Raw genomic sequence first — 19,358 nt, forward strand, 5'->3', positions numbered from 1 at the left:
ATGGGGTTCGCGACAATTATCACTTTAAAATATTCACTAAACACTAAATCCACCCAGTGGAGACTGATTTCAAAATTTTTGGCGACGATTACAAAGGATTCTGTAGGGAGCGAACGGAGGTTAAACCGTCTCGAGAGATTCTCCACCACAGAATCAAACTGCCGTCAGAAAATTTGTAAGTTTTGGTTTGGCAATTTTGTGGTTATGTTCAAAGTTGGCCTTGTTTTTGGTTATGTTTCTATTTCTATTTAAACAAACATTGTAAACAAGCGAATAAAAGTATTCGCAAAATATGGGTTTGACAAAAGATTATCTACGTTATATACCATCGGGAACGTTTAATATTATCTCTAGCTCAAATTGTAATGCAATTTTCGTAACACTAGAAGGTCAAATTGGGAGATTTATCGCGGTGGGTGCCTGCGAACATATCGTAATATGGGATTTACGGCTCGGTGAGAAGGTTGGTATTATTTCATAAAACTAACACTGTCGCTTACATTATCTCTGTTTCACAGGCTCAAACCTTGCCTGGAGAAAAGTCGGTTGTTACACGGATTTGTGCCAGTCCAAATAACAGGCATTTAGCTGCTGGGTATTCTGATGGGAATGTACTAGTTTACGATTTGAAATCTGCAGATGTAATTAGTATTTTTTCTGGACATCGTTCTGATATTACAGCTTTAGCTTATGACAGTTTTGGGCATAAAGTTGTTTCGGGATCTAAGGTTGTTATTTTTTTTTTTTTTTTTTTTGTTATATATCCTATACTTCTGTATGTTAGGATACCGATGTAATATTATGGGATACTGTCGCCGAGACGGGTTTGTGCCGCTTTTCAGGCCACAAGGGTCCAATCACTGAATTGGCTTTTCTCTCTGAGCACAATGTGCTAGTGTCCAGCTCCAGGGATCGATTTGTAAAATTTTGGGATCTAGATACCCAGCACTGTTTCAAAACTTTAACAGGGCATCAAACAGAGGTTAGAATTGAATTTTTCTTTTTCTAAACTGATGGAAATCTTTGATCTATAGGTGTGGGGCTTTTGTCTCTTGAAAAATGATAAATATTTAGTAACAGGATGTGAAGATGCTGAGCTCAGGGTGTGGAAATTAACGACACGCGATGCTGACGTGGAAAACAAAAACCCCATTGAACACATGGCAAATATGTTAGAGTTGGCAAGTTTAGAAGATGACGGCGATGATAATTTGGTAGGTTCATTATACAGTGATATCTTAATTTGACTTTGCCAAAAAATCTTCTCTTGTTTTTCACATCTATAAAATTATTGCGACAAAAAAATGTCATTCATATAAATGGATCTATCATTTTTACTTATAATATAGCTTTAGATATATCAATTATTGTTTTTAAGTTGTATATACTTATTAAAAATAAACTGCCTAAAATATTTGTAGTCGTAAGTATGTTTTTTAAAAATTGTTCTGTATTTAAACTAAAAATATAAAAAAAAGCAACATTAACTAGGTAACAATTCCCTAAACTAATTAGAAACACTAGTTGGGTATGGAGTATTTATATTTCGTTGTTGAACAGTTTCATTTTTCTACTGACTGTTCATCTCGATTTATGCGTGCCTCTCTTTCAGCATCCCCTTCAATGTTTTAAAGTCGGCACTTTGCTAAGGAACGGCAAGGGCCGAGTCGTGTCCCTCGCGAGGGATCCGACCGGTCAAGTCTTGGCGTGCCAAGGCAAAGACTCTCACGTCGAGTTGTTTTACTTTTGCTCGGACGACGAAACCCAAACGCGATTTAAAAAGAGGTTAAAGAAGGAGAAGTCGAGAAAAAAAGAGGACGATCAAAACGAGAAAAGTGAAAACCCGCAAGTCACCTTGAAGGACGAGGTGAGGAGATTATCGCAGGTGAAAACGGAAGGTAAACCGAAAGCGTTGGATTTGGTTTTGGGTAACGGGGGCGAGCTCAGGGTGGCGGTGAATTTTGCTGACAACTGCGTAAGGTTGTTCACCATAGAGACCGCGCTGAAGGCAAGTCGTGCGACTTGACGATTTTGGGGGTCTCGACTTAATCTTTACTTAATCCTCAGCATGCGGAATCAAAATGTCTACGCGGTATTATTAGGCCGGGGCATCATACGGAGGTGCGCAGGGTCGCGTTCAGCCATGACAACTCAGCCATAGTCTCCGGGGGCGGGGACTCGGTAAAAATTTGGAACAGACCATCTCAAGTTTGCTTGCGAACTGTGAAAACGGGGTAAATGATATCATCTCACTGGGTGCTAATAATGACGTTGTATCCAATGCCCAAGGCTAAACCATTATAAATGGTACCCATCACCTTCAATTTTTTTACTTTCCATTTTAGAACAAAAAAAAGTTTATTACAAAAGTAGTAGGGTTGAATGAGTTATATACATGGTGTGACAAAAAAGCGTAGAATATCGAAGCTGTATATTTTTTAAGTAATATTATTTTATAAAAAGAAAGGTCTGAGATGTCGTAGTTATTTCTTGCATAGAAATAAAATCTTCACTTAGTTGGCCATGCATCATCATGCGTCACGTTTTTTGTTTAATTGTGACAGTTACAGCATATTTTGAATGTTATTGTTCAAAATTCGAAATATATATAAAAAATGCCAAGCACAAGACATGAATATATGGACATACAAGGGGAAAATAGGTATCTATACAACACTTCAAAGAAACAAAATTTTTGAAGCCAAGAACTGGGCAGTGTATTTATTGAATCGTAAATAATAATAATAATAACATTAAACATGTGCCACATGATGGTGTAATGTAAAAAATAAGTAATACATGTTATTTCAGTTAAATAAGAATAAAAGGAATTTTTTTATGAAATACAATGCTTACATGAAAACCAAATACTCCTTTGGTATATTATGCATTTTTGGTTAGTTTTGTAGTTTTATATAAATAGGTATGTAACAATAAAATTACACATTAAACCCGGAGAGGTGTGTGGTGTTGTGTACACTTTTTTTTTTCTAAAATGCAAATTAAAAAGAAAAAAACATTAATCAAATCATTCGCAACCGGTATAAAATCAAAAAGTAAGTGAAAAAACAATTGAAAACTATTAGCGCGCAAAAGTCAAATATGAATTATGCAAACTTAACCTCAATTCTTATTAATTGCTTATTTATTTTTTCATTGAAGGAACTGTGTTTAGTTTGTCATAAATATTTAGATAAAGTTTGGAATTAAACCAAATATGTCTTTTCAAATTGTGCAAATGAAAGAAGCTTCGAAAACAGCGCCTATGAGAAATAGAATGGGACGCTATAAAACGTTTTTTGGAAAACCGGAGTTACCAACAACAAACATTATTTAGATGAAGCGAAGCAAACGTCTTACTTTTATTATGCAACTATAAAAAGTGTTACAAAAGTTCAGGTTTCTCATAATAACATCTTAGCTGATAAAAATGTTACACTGGAGTATGTTTTTGGCTGTTTAGATCATCACCCAGCTTTGACAAATGCATCTATTCCAAACTAACCAAAATAGGGTGTGAATTTGTGTTGAATGTTGGTTTCTGGTCAAATTTTGATTGATGACTATTTGGGTCGCCTTTGGATATAACGTCATTTGACGAGACATCGAGGGTGGAGGCTGATGTGAGGTTTTTGTTGTTGCAGGAACGTGTCGTGCGTCGCATTCGTTCACAGTGACAGACACGTTCTAGCAGGATTAAAGGACGGTAGTTTGTTGATAATCGACATTGAGGTGGCCGATATTCTGGAAGCAATTCCCGCTCACGACGGCGCGTTGAACACAATCTGTCTTTTACCCAACAGTGTAAGTTTGTACGTAAACAAGGCAAAAAGGGTCACTCTCAATATTCAATATTCAATATTTTTGTGTGAAAATTGATTTATAGAAGAATTGCAGAAGTTGAATGTTAACCTGGCAGTTGGAGGACTAAAAAGAAGAAGTCGCACTATTTAGTGTATTTGTTTTTATTTTTATTATTCATTTTTCTTTAAACAATAATGTAGTTATGATTCAACGCAATATATGTATATTGTCATCGGCATATTCTTTTTTGTTTTTTTCAATAACTTGAAATTATTACACCATTTCCATTGTTTGAACATATATTGGAATTGACATTATGACATGTATTTTATGTTAATTAAATTGATTAAATACTAACTTAACCTAAGTCTAGTCCTCCAACGACTGTTATCAATTTATTGAGAGTCTGGAAGAGAGCCTTAAGTCTATGAATATGCCCAACATTCCTTATGATGTCATGCATCTGGATTTTGACCAACAATGTTGGGCGTATGCTGTCGGTACATGTTTAAAGGGCCTTACAGGGATTTCCCCTTATGAAATTTTGCATTTTTGTTTTTAAAAAACCATGAAAAAGTTCCGCTGCCTGCTAAGGAAGTTGACGTACTTAAGTTGAGGGTGGCCCCAGCGATCGTCCTCCTTCGAAGGTTCGGTAGACGCGTTGAGAGTTTTGATTGTTTTCAGAGCGGCTGCGCGACCGGTGGTGACGATAAGACCGTGAAATTCTGGCAGTATGAGCTGGTGGTCGACTCGAGAAGCGAGTCAAAGGTTAAAGTGTTGTCTCTATTGCACACGCGAACACTTAGCCTCGACGACAAAGTATTGTGCGTAAAGATGTCGCCCAACGGCAAATTCGTAGCCGCCGCTCTGCTCGATACTACCGTGAAAATATTTTTTGCCGATACGTTTAAGGTGGGTATTCGGGATATAATTTAGCTAAGCTAAATTTATTCGAAATTTTGGCGAAATTGGAAGTTTCCCGGCACCTCCGCCAAATTTTTGAGGCTCATTTCCCGATATTTTTAATTTCTATTTTTGACTGGAACTCTTGCAGTTTTATTTGTCGCTGTACGGACATAAGCTGCCCGTTTACTGCATGGACATATCGAGCGACTCGTCGTTGATAGCGACCGGCTCGGGCGATCGGAACGTGAAAATCTGGGGATTGGATTTCGGGGACTGTCACAAAAGTATTTTCGCTCATGATGACACCGTCACCGGCCTGGGGTTCGTTCCAAACACCCATTACTTTTTCACGTGTGGCAAAGACGGCAAAGTGAAGCAGTGGGACGGCGATAAGTACCACAAAATTATCACTTTGCAGGTGAGTTTTTAAAATGGCGAGAAGCCTGACGTAGTACGCGTTTGCATGAAAAGAAAAGTAGAACAAGAAATTCAAAACTATAAGTAATTAAATATAAGTGGATGAATAAAAGGTTTCTAGATGCAAAGTATATTGGTCAAAATTCTATGGTGGTATTTGTATTAGCAACCATAGTGGTGTGAAAGTTGAGCTGTCCTTGGGTGGTCTATCTGCAATTCAGTGGAAGCTGAACACATATAATGTCATTTGTTAAGGGGTATTCTGTATATGTAAACTAAAGTAACAAACCTAGAGATCGAAAATATTGGTTCCTTAGATGAAAGGATCACACTTTTTTGTCTACAAATTTTTTGTGCACTGATTCTCAGTCTTAGGGAGTCTCTTTTTCTAGAGATCGTTACAACTATTACTTTTCTAGTGTGTAGTCACCAATTAATACCATAAAATTCTGTTTTGGGGTTTTTCCAACAATGCCGATCGGTGCCTTGAAGATTGCATTCCCAGCCTCCAACGGAGGACGTCCTCTAAAACGTATTTTAGCACTAGGTTTACAGCTCCTTTACTGTATTATCTTGCCTTGGTTATGTTCGTTAAGAAAAATCCTACTCTCTTTATCAACTTTGACTTTTTATCATCCCCCTCACAACTATATAATATTGAATTAGGACTTCATCCTTTATTAACGTCTATATTTTAAAGATTGATGTCTTTAAGAGTGAAACATGTACTGAATTCCCAAATTTCTCGGAATTTTTGTGTTGTGTTTTCAGCATTTAGGACATAGGTGAGTGTAGCATCTAATGTCAGCGCAACAAGAATGTCGCTGTTGTCATACTTCCAAAAGTGCTCAGGATTCATTAATGTTGATTGACCCGTTTATGCCATTCACGCAAATTCTATAGGGACTTTTAAAATTTGCAAAAAAAGTGTTCGTTCTTTTTTTATGAAGTATTAGTGTTAGGTGTCCATATATTAATTTCCTTTTATTATGTATTATAGTAATTGAAAAATGTATTTATAAAACGGCCCTGACGTTTTGCATATTCGGCAATTTTCGGAATAGTTCGGTTAATTGACATTCTTTATTTTGCAAACTGTTAATTTTATTTTGTCTCTAAGTACGTATAGTGGAAACCACCTATATAGATAATTAACCAAAATGAAATATTTTAACTGCATTTTATAAATTAATTTGCTATCTGAGCCGTGATTTCACTTGTATTTTAACCTCTCTGTTTGGTTAAATGTTTCGGCCGCTTTCGGGTGTTCTTCGCCGGTGCCTCGGGTGCCCAATCTCATAAGACATACGTTCGGCAGAATTATCGATCGCACGTGATCGCTTGTGACGTAAGCGAAGACCTCTAACGGTTTTCGTTTATTCGGTCAATGCATTTGAACGCGTATTAAAGCGTTGTATTTTGTGTTCTTTGAACAATTAAAATAATTTGAACTAGTGAGTAGTGCGTTTATGTTTGTGTTAATTATATTTCTGTAAAAAAAATTGGACAAACCAGTGTTTTTAAGGTTTAATAAATAGTTTAAAAGACTTAAAAGTTTTGTGTTCGTGCCGCTTATTAGCGGTGTTATTAGTTAGGAGGTGAGCTCATAATATTACACATAATAATATAGGTAACGGTAAGAAATACATTTCTTTTACCTTTTTCAAGGGGTGGTAAAAAACTTAGCAAAAAAAAATTTAAAACAGAAAAATAATTACTATTTAGTTTAGATAGAGATTTTTGTAAGCTGAGAACGATAAGTCGTATGAACTTCAGAAATTTAAAAGTAAAATATAACGTTAGTCTAAAAAGAAAATCTTTCCAAGGTGATACCTGCAGAAAAAAATTGACAAAAGGCAAGTTTTAGTGGAATCTTTTAGAATTCGAAAATGGCGACTGGAATATCTAGAAAAAAATGAGGATTTACAGAGAACAACAAAGGCCAATTATATTTACTTGGATGAAACCTGGATCGACACTTATGATACCCCGGAAAAGGGTTGGGTAGACTCAACTGATACGTGTGAAACAAACGCGCCATCAAAAAGAGGTAAAAGAATAACTATTTCGCATGTTGGTTCTAAAGATGGTTGGATTCCAAATGGACTTTCTCTGTCTGCGAAAAATATTAAAGATTCTTCTCTGGATTACCATGAAGACACCACCGCCGATTTAATTGAAAGTTGGTTTAAAATCAAACTAGTTCCAAACATTCCTCCAAATAGCGTCATTGTAATGGACAGTGCAAGTTATCACAGTAGACAGTTGTCTAAAACCCGTTCCTCATGTGACACAAAAGCAACAATCCAAAACTATAAGGTTGTTCGGAAAGTCATTTCGTTTTTTCCCGTCAGAGGACTTACTTACGTTTTTTCGAAACCAACTTCACACTTAAGCTGCATAACCATTATATGCCTTGAGAGCTGATATTGCAAGGCTTGTGTGTGAAAAAGTTCTATTAATTCTACGCAGTAGTTGTTGGTTGGTGCCCTTTTAAATATGGAGAGCAATAAGCAGCATTTTCGTCATATTTTATTTTTTACTTCAGAAAAGGTAAAAATGCTGTCCAAACGAGAAAAAAATTGACGGATGTGTATGGAGAAGGCGTGTTAACAGTACGCCAGTGCCAGAACTGGTTTGCAAAATTTCGATCCGGCAATTTTGATGTCGAAGATGCACGACGGTCTGGAAGGCCGGTCGAAGCTGACAAAGATGCGATAAAGGCATTAGTTGATGCATATCGGCGAATAACCACACGAGAGATCGGTCAGAGATTAAATTTGTCGAATTCGACTGTTTATGGCCATTTGAAAGGCATGGGCTTAACCTCGAAGCTCGATGTGTGGGTGCCCCATGTCCTTACGGAGCGAAATTTGTGTCGTCGCGTTGACGTGTGGGATTCGCTCCTCAAACTTCAAGAAAATGATCCATTTTTGAAGCGGATTATTACTGGGGATGAAAAATGGGTTGTATACAACATTGTTAAACGCAAGAGGTCATGGAGCAGAAAAGATGAACCGGCTCAAAGCGTGTCAAAAGCCAACATTCACCAAAAAAAGGTGATGCTCTCCGTTTGGTGGGATGTCGAAGGAATCGTTTTTTTTTTGAGCTTTTGCCGGACAATACAACGATTAATTCAGAAGTCTATTGTCATCAACTGGACAAATTGAATGATTCACTTAAAGAGAAGAGGTCCGAATTAATCAACAGGAAGGGTGTAGTGTTCCACCAGGATAATGCGAGACCTCACACAAGTTTGGTCACTCGCCAAAAACTTTTACGGCTTGAATGGGACGTACTGCAACATCCACCATATTCTCCAGATCTGGCGCCTTCCGACTACTATTTGTTCCGGTCCCTGCAAAATTTTTTGGATGGCAAAACCTTTACCTCAAATGAAGATGTCAAAAACGACCTGAACCAGTTTTTTGCCAGCAAGGACCAAAACTTTTATGAGAGGGGAATTATGTTACTGCCAGAAAGATGGCAAAAGGTGTTGGACCAGAATGGCCAATATATAATTTAATAAAATATTTATTCATTATACGAAAACTGTCTTTCATGTTCCCCAAAAAAAACGAAATGACTTTCCGAACAACCCAATACATGTATAATAACGACATTTATTTTCACGAAGGTTATACCAAAAAGCAATTAATTGAGGTTCTACAAACCTTGAATCTACAAAAGGAATCCGTCTGTGATAATAATGCAAAAAATCTAGGGCATAGAGTTTTACCACTGTATATTTAATCCCATTGAACATGTTTGGCACCAACTGAAATCTGCCATTCGCCGTAACAATGTTTTTCTCCGTGCTAACTCCAATTTCCTCAAACTTACAGAAACCGAAGTTTTTAACATCCCTCCACAAAGTTGGGCAAATTCTGTTAAACATATAGAAAAAGCAGAACAATCGTATATCCATATTGCAAATGTAGAACAAATAAAGGTAATAAATACAATTTGTAATTTTATTTTAGATTTAAACATAAATACATCCATACATAAATAAATATTGTTTAGTATCCTTCCTAACGAGACCCCAAATAATTAAATTCTAAGCACTTACTTCACAGCCAGCGAGAGTTTTCGGAGGCAATTATATTAGGTTTACGATTCTTGCGACAAATGCACATTATAGCATTTGTGGTTTTCCCATTCAAGGGCCATGCCGGCGAAGCGTATTCGCTCAGCGTCAGTTTCGACGGACGCTACCTGGTCTCTTGCGGTTCCGACCGGGTCCTGCGACTGTTCGAACGATCCCAGCAGCTCGTCGTACTGCAGGACGAAGAAGAGGAGGAACGGGAACAGCAGGAGGGTTTGGCGACCGGAGAACAAACCGTCGTCCCCGGTCAGCCGGGTCTCAGTCTGCCTTCCAAGAAAACGATCGGTAGCGAGAAAGCCGTAAGTGGTGGAAAAAATCTTTTTTCTCAACAAAAATTTGATTAGGTTAAAAGAAAATCGTTTTTCCTGAATAATTTTTAAAAACGCTTGGTTTTTTATTATCATGACGGTGCCTTCTCCTGTAAATGTTGAAGATTAAATATGTACAGGGTGCGGCAGCATAACTTCCTTTTTTTAAATGCGCGCCATTCAGTTAGTTGATGTCATAGTGGGGCGCTAGTGGTCTCGTTTAAGAGGAGGTACTGTAAAGTTTTGTCCCGACACGGTTCAGTCGCCATCATGCGTTGGAATAGTGAGGAGCGTGCCTTTGCCGTTGAGGCCTACTTTTCAAGCGGTTGTTCGGTTGTTGCAACACAGCGTGCATTTCGGAATCGCTTTAATTTAGCCCCGTTGGCTCCCGTCCCAGACCGCAAATCAATTGTTACATGGGTCACTACATTCAGACAAACTGCAAGTGCGACAAAACGAAGAACTGGAGTCCCTCGGCCCGTTAGATCACCTGAGAACATTGAAGCAGTGAGAGCTTCAATGTTGCGATCACCACGGCGTTCTGCGCGCAAACGCGCATCTGCCCTTGGACTTTCCGATCGTTCTGTGAGAAGCATCCTTCGTGATGATCTTCATTTTCATCCCTATAAGATGGCGATAGTGCAGGAACTTACAGAACGTGACTTCAATTCTCGGATGAACGCGTGTGAGCTTCTTCTTGATGTCGTTCCCGAGGGTGCTATTGTTTTTTTTAGCGATGAAGCCCATTTTCATTTATGTGGGTCGGTTAACAAACAAAACATGCGCTACTGGGCTGACACCAACCCTCGACAATTGCATCAAAGGCCTTTGCATTCACCCAAAGTCACAGTGTGGTGTGCAATTTCCTCAGCTGGAATTATTGGTCCCTGGTTTTTTGAGTAAAATGAGGTTACAGTGACAGTGAATTCGGACCGGTATGTAAACATGCTACAGAATTTTTTTTTCCCACGGCTAGAAGAGTTGGATTTGGGGGACACTTGGTTCCAACAAGACGGTGCAACAGCACACACTTCAAGAGCATCGATGACTGTTTTGAGGGAACACTTTCCAGAGCGCCTTATCTCAATTAGAGGCGATTTGGAATGGCCGGCACGCTCTCCCGATCTGTCCCCTTGTGATTTTTTTCTATGGGGTTTTTTGAAATCCCTGGTTTATGTGAACCGTCCAAGAACCCTACAAGATTTGAAGACCAACATCGAAGAAGAAATTGCCAACATAACACCAGCTATGCTAACAAGAGTCATGACAAACGCCAGATATCGGTTTACGCAATGTATGGAGAATGAGGGACGTCACCTAACAGATTTGATCTTCAAAACAATGTAAATAAAAACTTTAGACATGTACCTACATTATAAAAAATAAATAAAGATTTTCCGATGCACACAATAGTTTTTATTGAGTTTTGAAAAAAGGAAGTTATGCTGCCGCACCCTGTATATATGGAGTATTTCGGAAACTGTGTAGAGCAATAAAACGCGAAATTTCGTCCACTTCTTCTAAATTTCGGTATCGGCCATAGGCGTAGCTTTGTGTTATAAAATTATTTTTGTTCCCTTACCATCGTACCTGATAAATGACACTTTAATGGTAGGCTTAATAAAACATACTTACGGTGGGACCTTTAAAAGTATATTTGGTTAGTTTAGTTAGTTCACTGTGTTAGTAATAAAATGGCGGCATTCACACCAACCAAAAGATATTCCAAAAATTATCCATCATTTTTTGGTATATATAGTAGCAGGTAGTTTGTAAAAAACAATTGTCATGTAAAAATATATAAATTGCTTGAAAATCGGAACTTTTAGTTCTTATTTATTTTGAGTACTATTTTGTTTGTTGATTTTGTTGTTGCCATTCTTCCAAGTATGCAATTAGACCAGAAAAAGATTATAATTAGGTGCCTTCTCGAGCTGCACCCCCGCAACCTGTATTGTATTATGGTACTCTGGGTATCCTTCCAGTTCCTTTCGATAAGAAGAATCATAGACTAAAAACAACTTTTGGCTAGGTCTTTTCCTACTGTTACCAGGTACTTATATTTCTGAGGGAGACTTTAATTCTATTAAAAAAGAAATCGCGCACTTGAGTCTAACTGGAAGCCGCGTTGTAGGCCGAAAGCATTCTGGAATGTCTGGAGGTGAGCGAGAAATATCGGGAACAGTTGGCGGAACACCAGGCGCTGCAGGCCGCGTCCGCACAGCCCATAACGGCCCCCGCGCCGCCGCTGCTCATGCAAGCCTTGAACGTCTCCTCTCCCGGCGAATTCCTTTTGGAAACGTTGAAAAGAATACGGGCGAGCGACTTGGAAGAAGCGTTGCTGATCCTGCCGTTCGGGTCGGTGTGCGTCCTGCTGGAACAGCTGCCGGAGTTGATCGCTCGGGGCGATTGTATCGAGTTGACTTGCAAGGTCGCCACCTTTCTGTTGAAGCTTCACAACGCGCCCATCGTCGCCAATCAGCTCCTGCTTCCCACGTTGGAGAAGCTGCAGAAGCTCATGTCGCAGAGGGTCTCTGAACTGAGGGTGAGTTATTTCAAAGGCGTCCTTCTTTTCTATTAGGTGATTTAGTTTCTTTTTTTCTTTTTCTGATGCTATATAACGGTTTACTATATATATATATATATATACCTATATATATCTGGCCACCCTGCAGTCTTAGAAGCCCAAACAATCATATTTTTATTTACATAAACGGTGCAAATGCGAAAGCAAAAAGAAATAAGAACTAAAAGTTCAGATTTTCACGAAATTATATATTTTTACATGACAATTGTTTCGACGACACCCCGTGTCTTTATCAAACACATTTGATAAAGACACGGTGTTGTCGAAACAATTGTCATGTCATAATATATAATTTCGTGAAAATCTGAACTTTTAGTTCTTATTTATTTTGATAAATGGATTTTCATCAAGTAAAAGCCACCTCAGTTCAATTTTTGAAAGCAAAAAGTGTTTCCAAAAAAAAACGCCTTGGCTTTAAATTTGTAAACTTGATGTTTGGAGGCTGGGTTTGACCAGCTTCATCTTCTTAATTCATTATCGTATTCGTAATTTTGTCAGGCGATTGTAAACAAACGACATTGATTAAGGTTAAGCTGAACTCAAAATTGTCAAATGTCAAAGCCGCCTATATTGTCGGTGACAAACCAGACTTAAAGGCAACTCTGCATATTTCAGTTCAGCGATAAAGAAATCTTTTTAAATGTATGTTGCGGTCCTTATTTGAGAAAATCCGAAAATCCCAAACAGAAGACAAGATTGTCCTGTTGTGACCATCCTTCTCAGCTCGCATTTTGGTCGTTCACAGTGTCCGGTACTTTTATTGCACCATTTTTGAAGTATTTTCGAAAGCTCTTTGTGTTTTTCGCAAACTACAGAAATTCTAGAGGCATCAAAATCGCAAAATTAACGACATTTTATTTTTTTTTATTTTTTTGTTACTGGTCCACGTCAAATTTAAATAGGACAAACAAAGTTTCCATTACTTTTCTTAAAATCACGAGTCAAAATAAAAATAATGTAGAAACGTCAAACGTTGGACATAACCTAAAAGGAACATTTTAAAAGCCATGAACCACACAGAACATTGGCACGTTCTGCATAAAACGGCTTTAGGGTAACAATATATTTTCCATGTACAAGGTTATTCAATATATTGTGACACCCACCTGCAGGGTTAATTTTGTTAGAAAAAAAATGTAAACAAAAGTGTGAAATATAAAGATTAAGAAAGTAGAACTCAGTTATTATGTCAAGTGTCGTAATAGTATAAAAATAACTTACCTTGAAAGTAAAGTAATATATTGAGATTTTCATCAAATCTCTTTCTATTGGCCTGATCTTCCGTGTTATTTCGGTCCTCAAATTTTTTAATTGTATTTATTCTTCTACCCGGATATATTTATCGATAATCTCTTTTAACTCTCGCAACATTATGTCCGTTTGAATATTATTTTATTACTTGGCGGTTTTGAAATATCTTAACTTACGCTACAGGTCTTTAGTTTTGATTAGTTGTCAAAAGCAGAACATTGTTAAAACAATTGCAAACATAGATAATATGGTTGCTATCAAGGCAGACTTGACCATTTTTAAACAATATGCCTATATTTTTAAACTGAAACGTCTCAAAATTGGCTAAAAGTCAATAAACTATATGTTTTTGAGATCAGGAAAAAAAGTCTGCTAATATATAGGGCATTCCATTAAAAAAAAATGGTGTTGCTGTCATTTTGACAGCTTGCGGTCGTCGTTTGTTTTTTCTGACATTTGCATAAGATAATAGATAGATTAGAAATCTCCAAAATTTTGTATTTATACTTTTTTTTCCTATCTTTCAAAATGTAAGGATCCCGAAAGCAAAACCCGAATAGGGGCTATTGGATGATGCTTCACAAAGTAATCCAAAGTTGTTATTTAATTGTAGGACTTGGTGGGTTACAATTATTACGGGCTCCAATTTCTACAAGGGCAAATCGAAGCAGCGGAGGGTGTGCAACTTTTCAGGGACGCGACGTTGGAAAAGGGGAAAGGAGAAAGAAAGAGGAAAAAGAGAGAGAAATTGAAGAGGTCCATATTGACGCTCAGCACGTAGGCTACCTCATTTTTCCAGCAATTAAATATTTTTAATTACGTTTTTTGTTTTTTTTTTGGGATGGGGAGTATTGAAATGACTCACTTAAGTTTACAATACTTTTAATTTAAATTATTTATTACAATTACGTGGAAATAATAAACAAATATTCTAAGGTTTTTTGTTGGGGAAACTCATCTATGTACACAATAGGGTTCGGAAGAGACAAATCTACATAAAAAAAATATATGATACCGTGTGAGTTAAAACTACGTCTCTCGCTGGCGTGACGTAAACTGGTTGATAAAACAATGAATTCTGTTAATATGTTTGAAAGCCGTGGAATCGTTAGTTTTTGAATCGAGAAACTAGAATCGTCTGGGTAATAAAGTCCGACATCGTTCTTTCTTTTGCAATTACTGTCTGTAATAATCGAACAAAAAGTATACATTTAGGTGTTGAGTTATTCTGAGAATGAAAAAAAAAACAAAAAATATCTTTCTTTTTGTCATTTTGATAGTGGAAAAATGAAGCGAGACTGTTTATTTTGATTGAAAAAAAAAGAACAACATGGACTTACCCGTTCAATGGCTTTTTTTACAAATAGTTTTAAAATTTGACGCCGATAATGTGATTTTCTTATATTTCTCGCAAAAAAAATTGACCAATCCTGGTCGACGAAGCAGTCGCAATGGACTTGTAGAAGAAAAAGAAAATACTTGAAGGGCTTTGGTTTGTTGGAGCGCTTTTTTTACACCGCCAAACCACAAATATCGCCACAATAGTTACCAACGTCGGCAAATGTAAAATATTTTTCTGATTAAGATCAGAACAATTTAAAGACTAAAAAAACTAAGACCAAGAAAATTCTGAATCAAAAGCGCTTTTCAAATCCTGAGATAGCATGTGTGAGAACGAAACCAGTGCGATTAGTTACGGTTGTCTTTATTCTTCAGCATTTGACATTTACTGAAGAAAAGAAGGTAAATATTTTTGCGGGACCTATATCGCATTAAGTAAAGGTTTCTCAGTGTTTTTTTAATTGTTTGTGTCGTCTTTAAGGGCTTTCATTAGAAAAAATCAATTTAAATTTGACATTTACTGAAAAAAACAACTTAACGGAAAAATGCGATATTTGCGGTTAAAGCGTGAACATAAATCTTAGGAGAAAGGCCCCTAACTTGTAAGGTATCGCAATAAATTAGGAACGAGGTGCTTTATAATATCTAAATTACAATTAATACGAATAGGTTATTGCCAATAATCCTAAATGCCCGTGCATTTATTATTGGAATAAAAAAATTACTGCGTATCTACATTTATACAAGAAAATATAATTTATATATATATATTTATATATTCGTACCCTCGGGTGGGGGTTTCATTCGCTTTCGAGCGGCGACAGTTCCCCTCCGCCGCCGCGCCCCCAGCCGGCCTGTTTCAAAGCGAATAAATTCGCCACCCGGGGCGCATACAAATAAAAATAACAAGTTAACAATAATTAACAAAAATGTCGGCGAGGCTTTGATCAAACTTGAAAAACTACATCCGGGAATGTAACACGTTACCTTACTACGTCAAGGTAAAAGAGTGCGATTGACGTAATAATAATAATTAAAAAAAAAACAATAATATAATCGAACTGCACAAAATTTACATGTCTGCATTAACCGTTTTTTTTTTGCTAAAAAAATACCTGCGATTAGGTACTTATTTACAAGGGAAAAAAGAATCAATAACTTACTGGTTTAAACTTAAGGGGCTCAGACTTAAATACATCAGACTTGCGGGCCCCCCCGTGGAAGAGGGACGGATCTCATTCGATTACACATTTTGGAAAAGTAAAAAATATATATATATAAAGGTCACAGGAGGGGGGGAGAAGATAAACACGTAAAATATAAATAAATAAAATGTTAACGCCGGCTCGGGAAATCCCGCAAAGCTGCCAAATCGAATTGACAAAATTTTAAAAAAATAATACACACGTAGGGGTACATAGCAGAAGCTGCGTATAACAAAGTGAATTGATTACTTTTTATTTCTCTCGTTATAATTTAGTCTACACGTATATCACTAAGCACAGTTTTTGCCCCCACCTTCTCGACGGAAAGCGCGCGAAACGCAAACAATAGGAACTCTCTCCTGGGAGGGATGGGGCGGATCTCAAACGCCCCACGGGGGTGCTGCCGGTCGCAGGGGCGGCGGCGTGTCCTGGTGATGATGGTGGCGGTGGTTGTGGTGGTCGCCCCTGTCCTGCGGGGGGGCGGCGTCCGTCACTTGGACCGACGTCGGCCTGCCTGCGCAGCCCTCACCGCGCCCCATCCCCGGGACTTTCGCCACTTCCGCGTTGTCAGGGGTCGGACTTTTCTGGCGCTTGCGCCAGTGCAGGTACGCAGCGACGCAGAGGATCACCACCGAGAAGACGGCGATGGTGGCGCCGCCCGCGATAGACGCCGTTTCCAACATGAATCGCCTCTGGGAAGCTACAACACACGAATGAAGGATAAATATTGGACAAGCTAAAATAAATCGCAAATTATGACACATTTAATGAAAGGTGTAGACATATAGAGGCCCTGCCTGCATGAAGCAGCTATGTTTTTTGAGAAGGTCCATTCAACGTGCGCAATGGCAGCTCTGATTGTAAACTATGACGTTGGAACCTTGGAGGTTTCAACAAGCAACACATTGTCAATGTCTGGATATGGTAGTATCTTCTCAAAATATGTCGAAAAAAAGGTGTCCGACATAAGATACTTCAGTCTTACTCTTGCTTTGAGAGAATCATCGGAGAGATTATTATTATGACTTGGAAATGAAGCCCAAAAACCCCCCATGAACAAATATTTCTCTCATGTACAAGATGGAAAGATATCCATAAAAATTTTCACATTCACAAATTATGTGTAGAATTTTTATGTGGAATGTGGAATTATTTGATAAATTTCAGTCAAGTTAGATGCACATCAGAAATGAAACCGTCAAATAAGTAACAAAAAAAATGTAAAAAGATACCAATCGACACTCTAATATAGACTGTCAAGTACAATCAACAACTAGAATGACCAAAAACAAGTAACCCGATGTGCAATTGACAACAATATCTACGTAAAAGACCCTTTACTGCCTACTTTATCAAGCGTTTACCACCTCTCGTATATATGAAGGAGTGCCCTTGCAGTTCTGTTTTCGAAAAGGAATGTTACCAATCGTTTCCTTACAATTTTTTGGTAAATGGGGGGTTTTCAGGCAAAAGACACGCTTTATTTTTTAATGATGATTATAGTTGAAGGAACGGTACAAAGTCCGAAGCAAGCTAGCTAACCTTTTTTAACACTCAAAAAACTTTTTCTATACAGAGGTAGCCCGAGTTATTGAGTCCTATCATAGTGTTAACTGCGTTTAGTTTTAGTTTGATATGTTGTTCATAGAGTTCGCCACTTGGGACTACTGCTAAATGTTAATAATGAATAATTTTTAAGATTTCAAAACCAGACTTTTGAAAAAATGTTATGCATATTATTCTTCTATTTTACAGTAAAAATAAAAGTCTGAAATGATTTTACTGCAAAGCGTCAACAACGAGAAACAAATTTCAAATTTTTCATTCAACGGTAGTTTCTCATTTACCCACAGTATTCAGATGACCTACTTTCAATGATTCGCTAAACGTTTCATAAATCTCAAGGCAGATGGCGCTCGAGTCATATAAATTCCATTTTTAAAGACAAAAGTTATCGAACCGCAATTCCGTGTGAACTCAAAACATTAACCAAAAAAGTGTTTTTTCGGTTTGATCATGGAAATAAGAATTTATGAGGTAATTAAGAATGAAATAATGAAGAATCAACTGTAACAACGCGAATATATAAAAACCCACTGAGCCGCCAAAACCACCTAACCTCAACCTCAGAAAACTTGACAATTCCAACCATACTGAAAAAAGCATGACCACAATAATTTGCCTTGGTCAAGGCCCGACGCCATTAAATCTCATTTGAATGGTTGTATTTGGTAGCATTCAACAGTCACCGATTTGTTCTCTGATAAGTCTGGGTTGACTAGAAATATTTCGCAGTATTTAAATATGACATTTAAAAAGTAACACCAACTACTAATATTTAAATTTAAATATAAAATATAAATATTTAATATTTAAATTTAAAATTGTGTTACTTTACGATAATTTTTCATATGTAGTTTGTATTTCCCTTAGAGTTAATACTCGTATAAATTTCATTTCTTTCAAGGTGAACAAAAAAAAAATACTTACGCATATAAGATCCGTCTAGGTCTTTGTACTCGCACCTAGATCCCATGTACCCTTCTGCACACCTACAATAACAAGAACTTTGTTAATTATGCCTAGCTTGGCAACAAAGCGTACCGCCCCAATCGCTAGATTCTTGTCAATTATTGTAATTTTCCTAGTCCACATAGCGAATACCACACCCAAAACACGAAAAGCAGCCGCACGGAAATAAAAACTCGTTTAGCCGCAACAATAACCTCAACCGCACTATAACCTCAACAATACGACCCCAGAGAAACAAGAAAAATAACCACCTTGCTCCTTCAGCAATTGTGTGCCGTGGCCACAGAATATTAGAGATTACTCACAGTTTGCGCAACGTACAAGCAAAGATGAGCGTAGTTCTTCAAAAATGTGTATAAAATTTTCTATTTGCGCAATCAATTATCATAAATTTAATCTTGTAAAATTTTAAAACTACAATAATTTACAAACAAAAAAAATTAATACCTACGCCTAGGCATAGCTAGGAATATCTACATATAATTACATTTTTATTCTCAATGTCTAAATCTAATTCTGTTTCACTATCAGAATCATCATTGAGGTGAATTATAATAGGAATAATGTATAGAAATGCAAGAGTCGTCAATTTTTATAATGTGCTGTATTGAATTTTTCCAGTTTTCCATTGGTATATTATTAATTACATTTTTTATCAGATTTATAACAAATTCATATGGAGAAGGACGTAAAACAGTGTGCTCAGCCCGTTCAGCCAAATTATCGCATACATAATGTTATTTAATTGCATATGCATGTAGGACTTTCAAAAGTAAATATAATTTTCTAACAAATATTTCCGGATTTTCTTTTGTTTTTCGTATATCGCTATAAAACACGATAAATGTCCGAAATTTGTAGCTATCGATTTCAAAATTGGCATAAATATTGAGTTTAGT

The 19,358-nt window shown here is 37.2% G+C and overlaps 2 protein-coding genes across 3 annotated transcripts in view; one reads left to right on the forward strand and one right to left on the reverse strand.

The window, feature by feature from the left end:
- Positions 1-214: 214 nt before the first annotated feature.
- On the forward strand, positions 215-14,196 carry LOC132697948 (WD repeat-containing protein 3). The gene is made up of 12 exons (XM_060663738.1): positions 215-463; positions 519-728; positions 785-982; positions 1,035-1,214; positions 1,613-2,008; positions 2,068-2,234; positions 3,645-3,804; positions 4,489-4,716; positions 4,859-5,128; positions 9,295-9,534; positions 11,678-12,088; positions 13,995-14,196. Exons 1-12 carry the CDS (start codon positions 293-295, stop codon positions 14,160-14,162), a joined length of 2,799 nt encoding a protein of 932 aa, XP_060519721.1. The 5' UTR covers positions 215-292; the 3' UTR covers positions 14,163-14,196.
- A 72-nt stretch (positions 14,197-14,268) lies between these two features.
- The window catches only part of LOC132697949 (protein spitz-like), a 151,212-nt gene continuing 146,122 nt past the window's right edge, over positions 14,269-19,358 (reverse strand). For both annotated transcript variants that reach the window (XM_060663740.1, XM_060663739.1), the window contains 2 exons: positions 18,418-18,479; positions 14,269-16,627 (listed from right to left, as the gene is read on the reverse strand). In XM_060663740.1, the coding sequence (XP_060519723.1) occupies positions 16,308-16,627; positions 18,418-18,479 (382 nt within the window). In that variant the 3' untranslated portion in view covers positions 14,269-16,307. The remainder of the gene's footprint in view (positions 16,628-18,417; positions 18,480-19,358) is intronic.

This window comes from Cylas formicarius, unplaced genomic scaffold (assembly GCF_029955315.1).
Source record: "Cylas formicarius isolate icCylForm1 unplaced genomic scaffold, icCylForm1.1 PGA_scaffold_2__14_contigs__length_35257938, whole genome shotgun sequence".
NCBI lineage: Eukaryota > Metazoa > Arthropoda > Insecta > Coleoptera > Brentidae > Cylas > Cylas formicarius.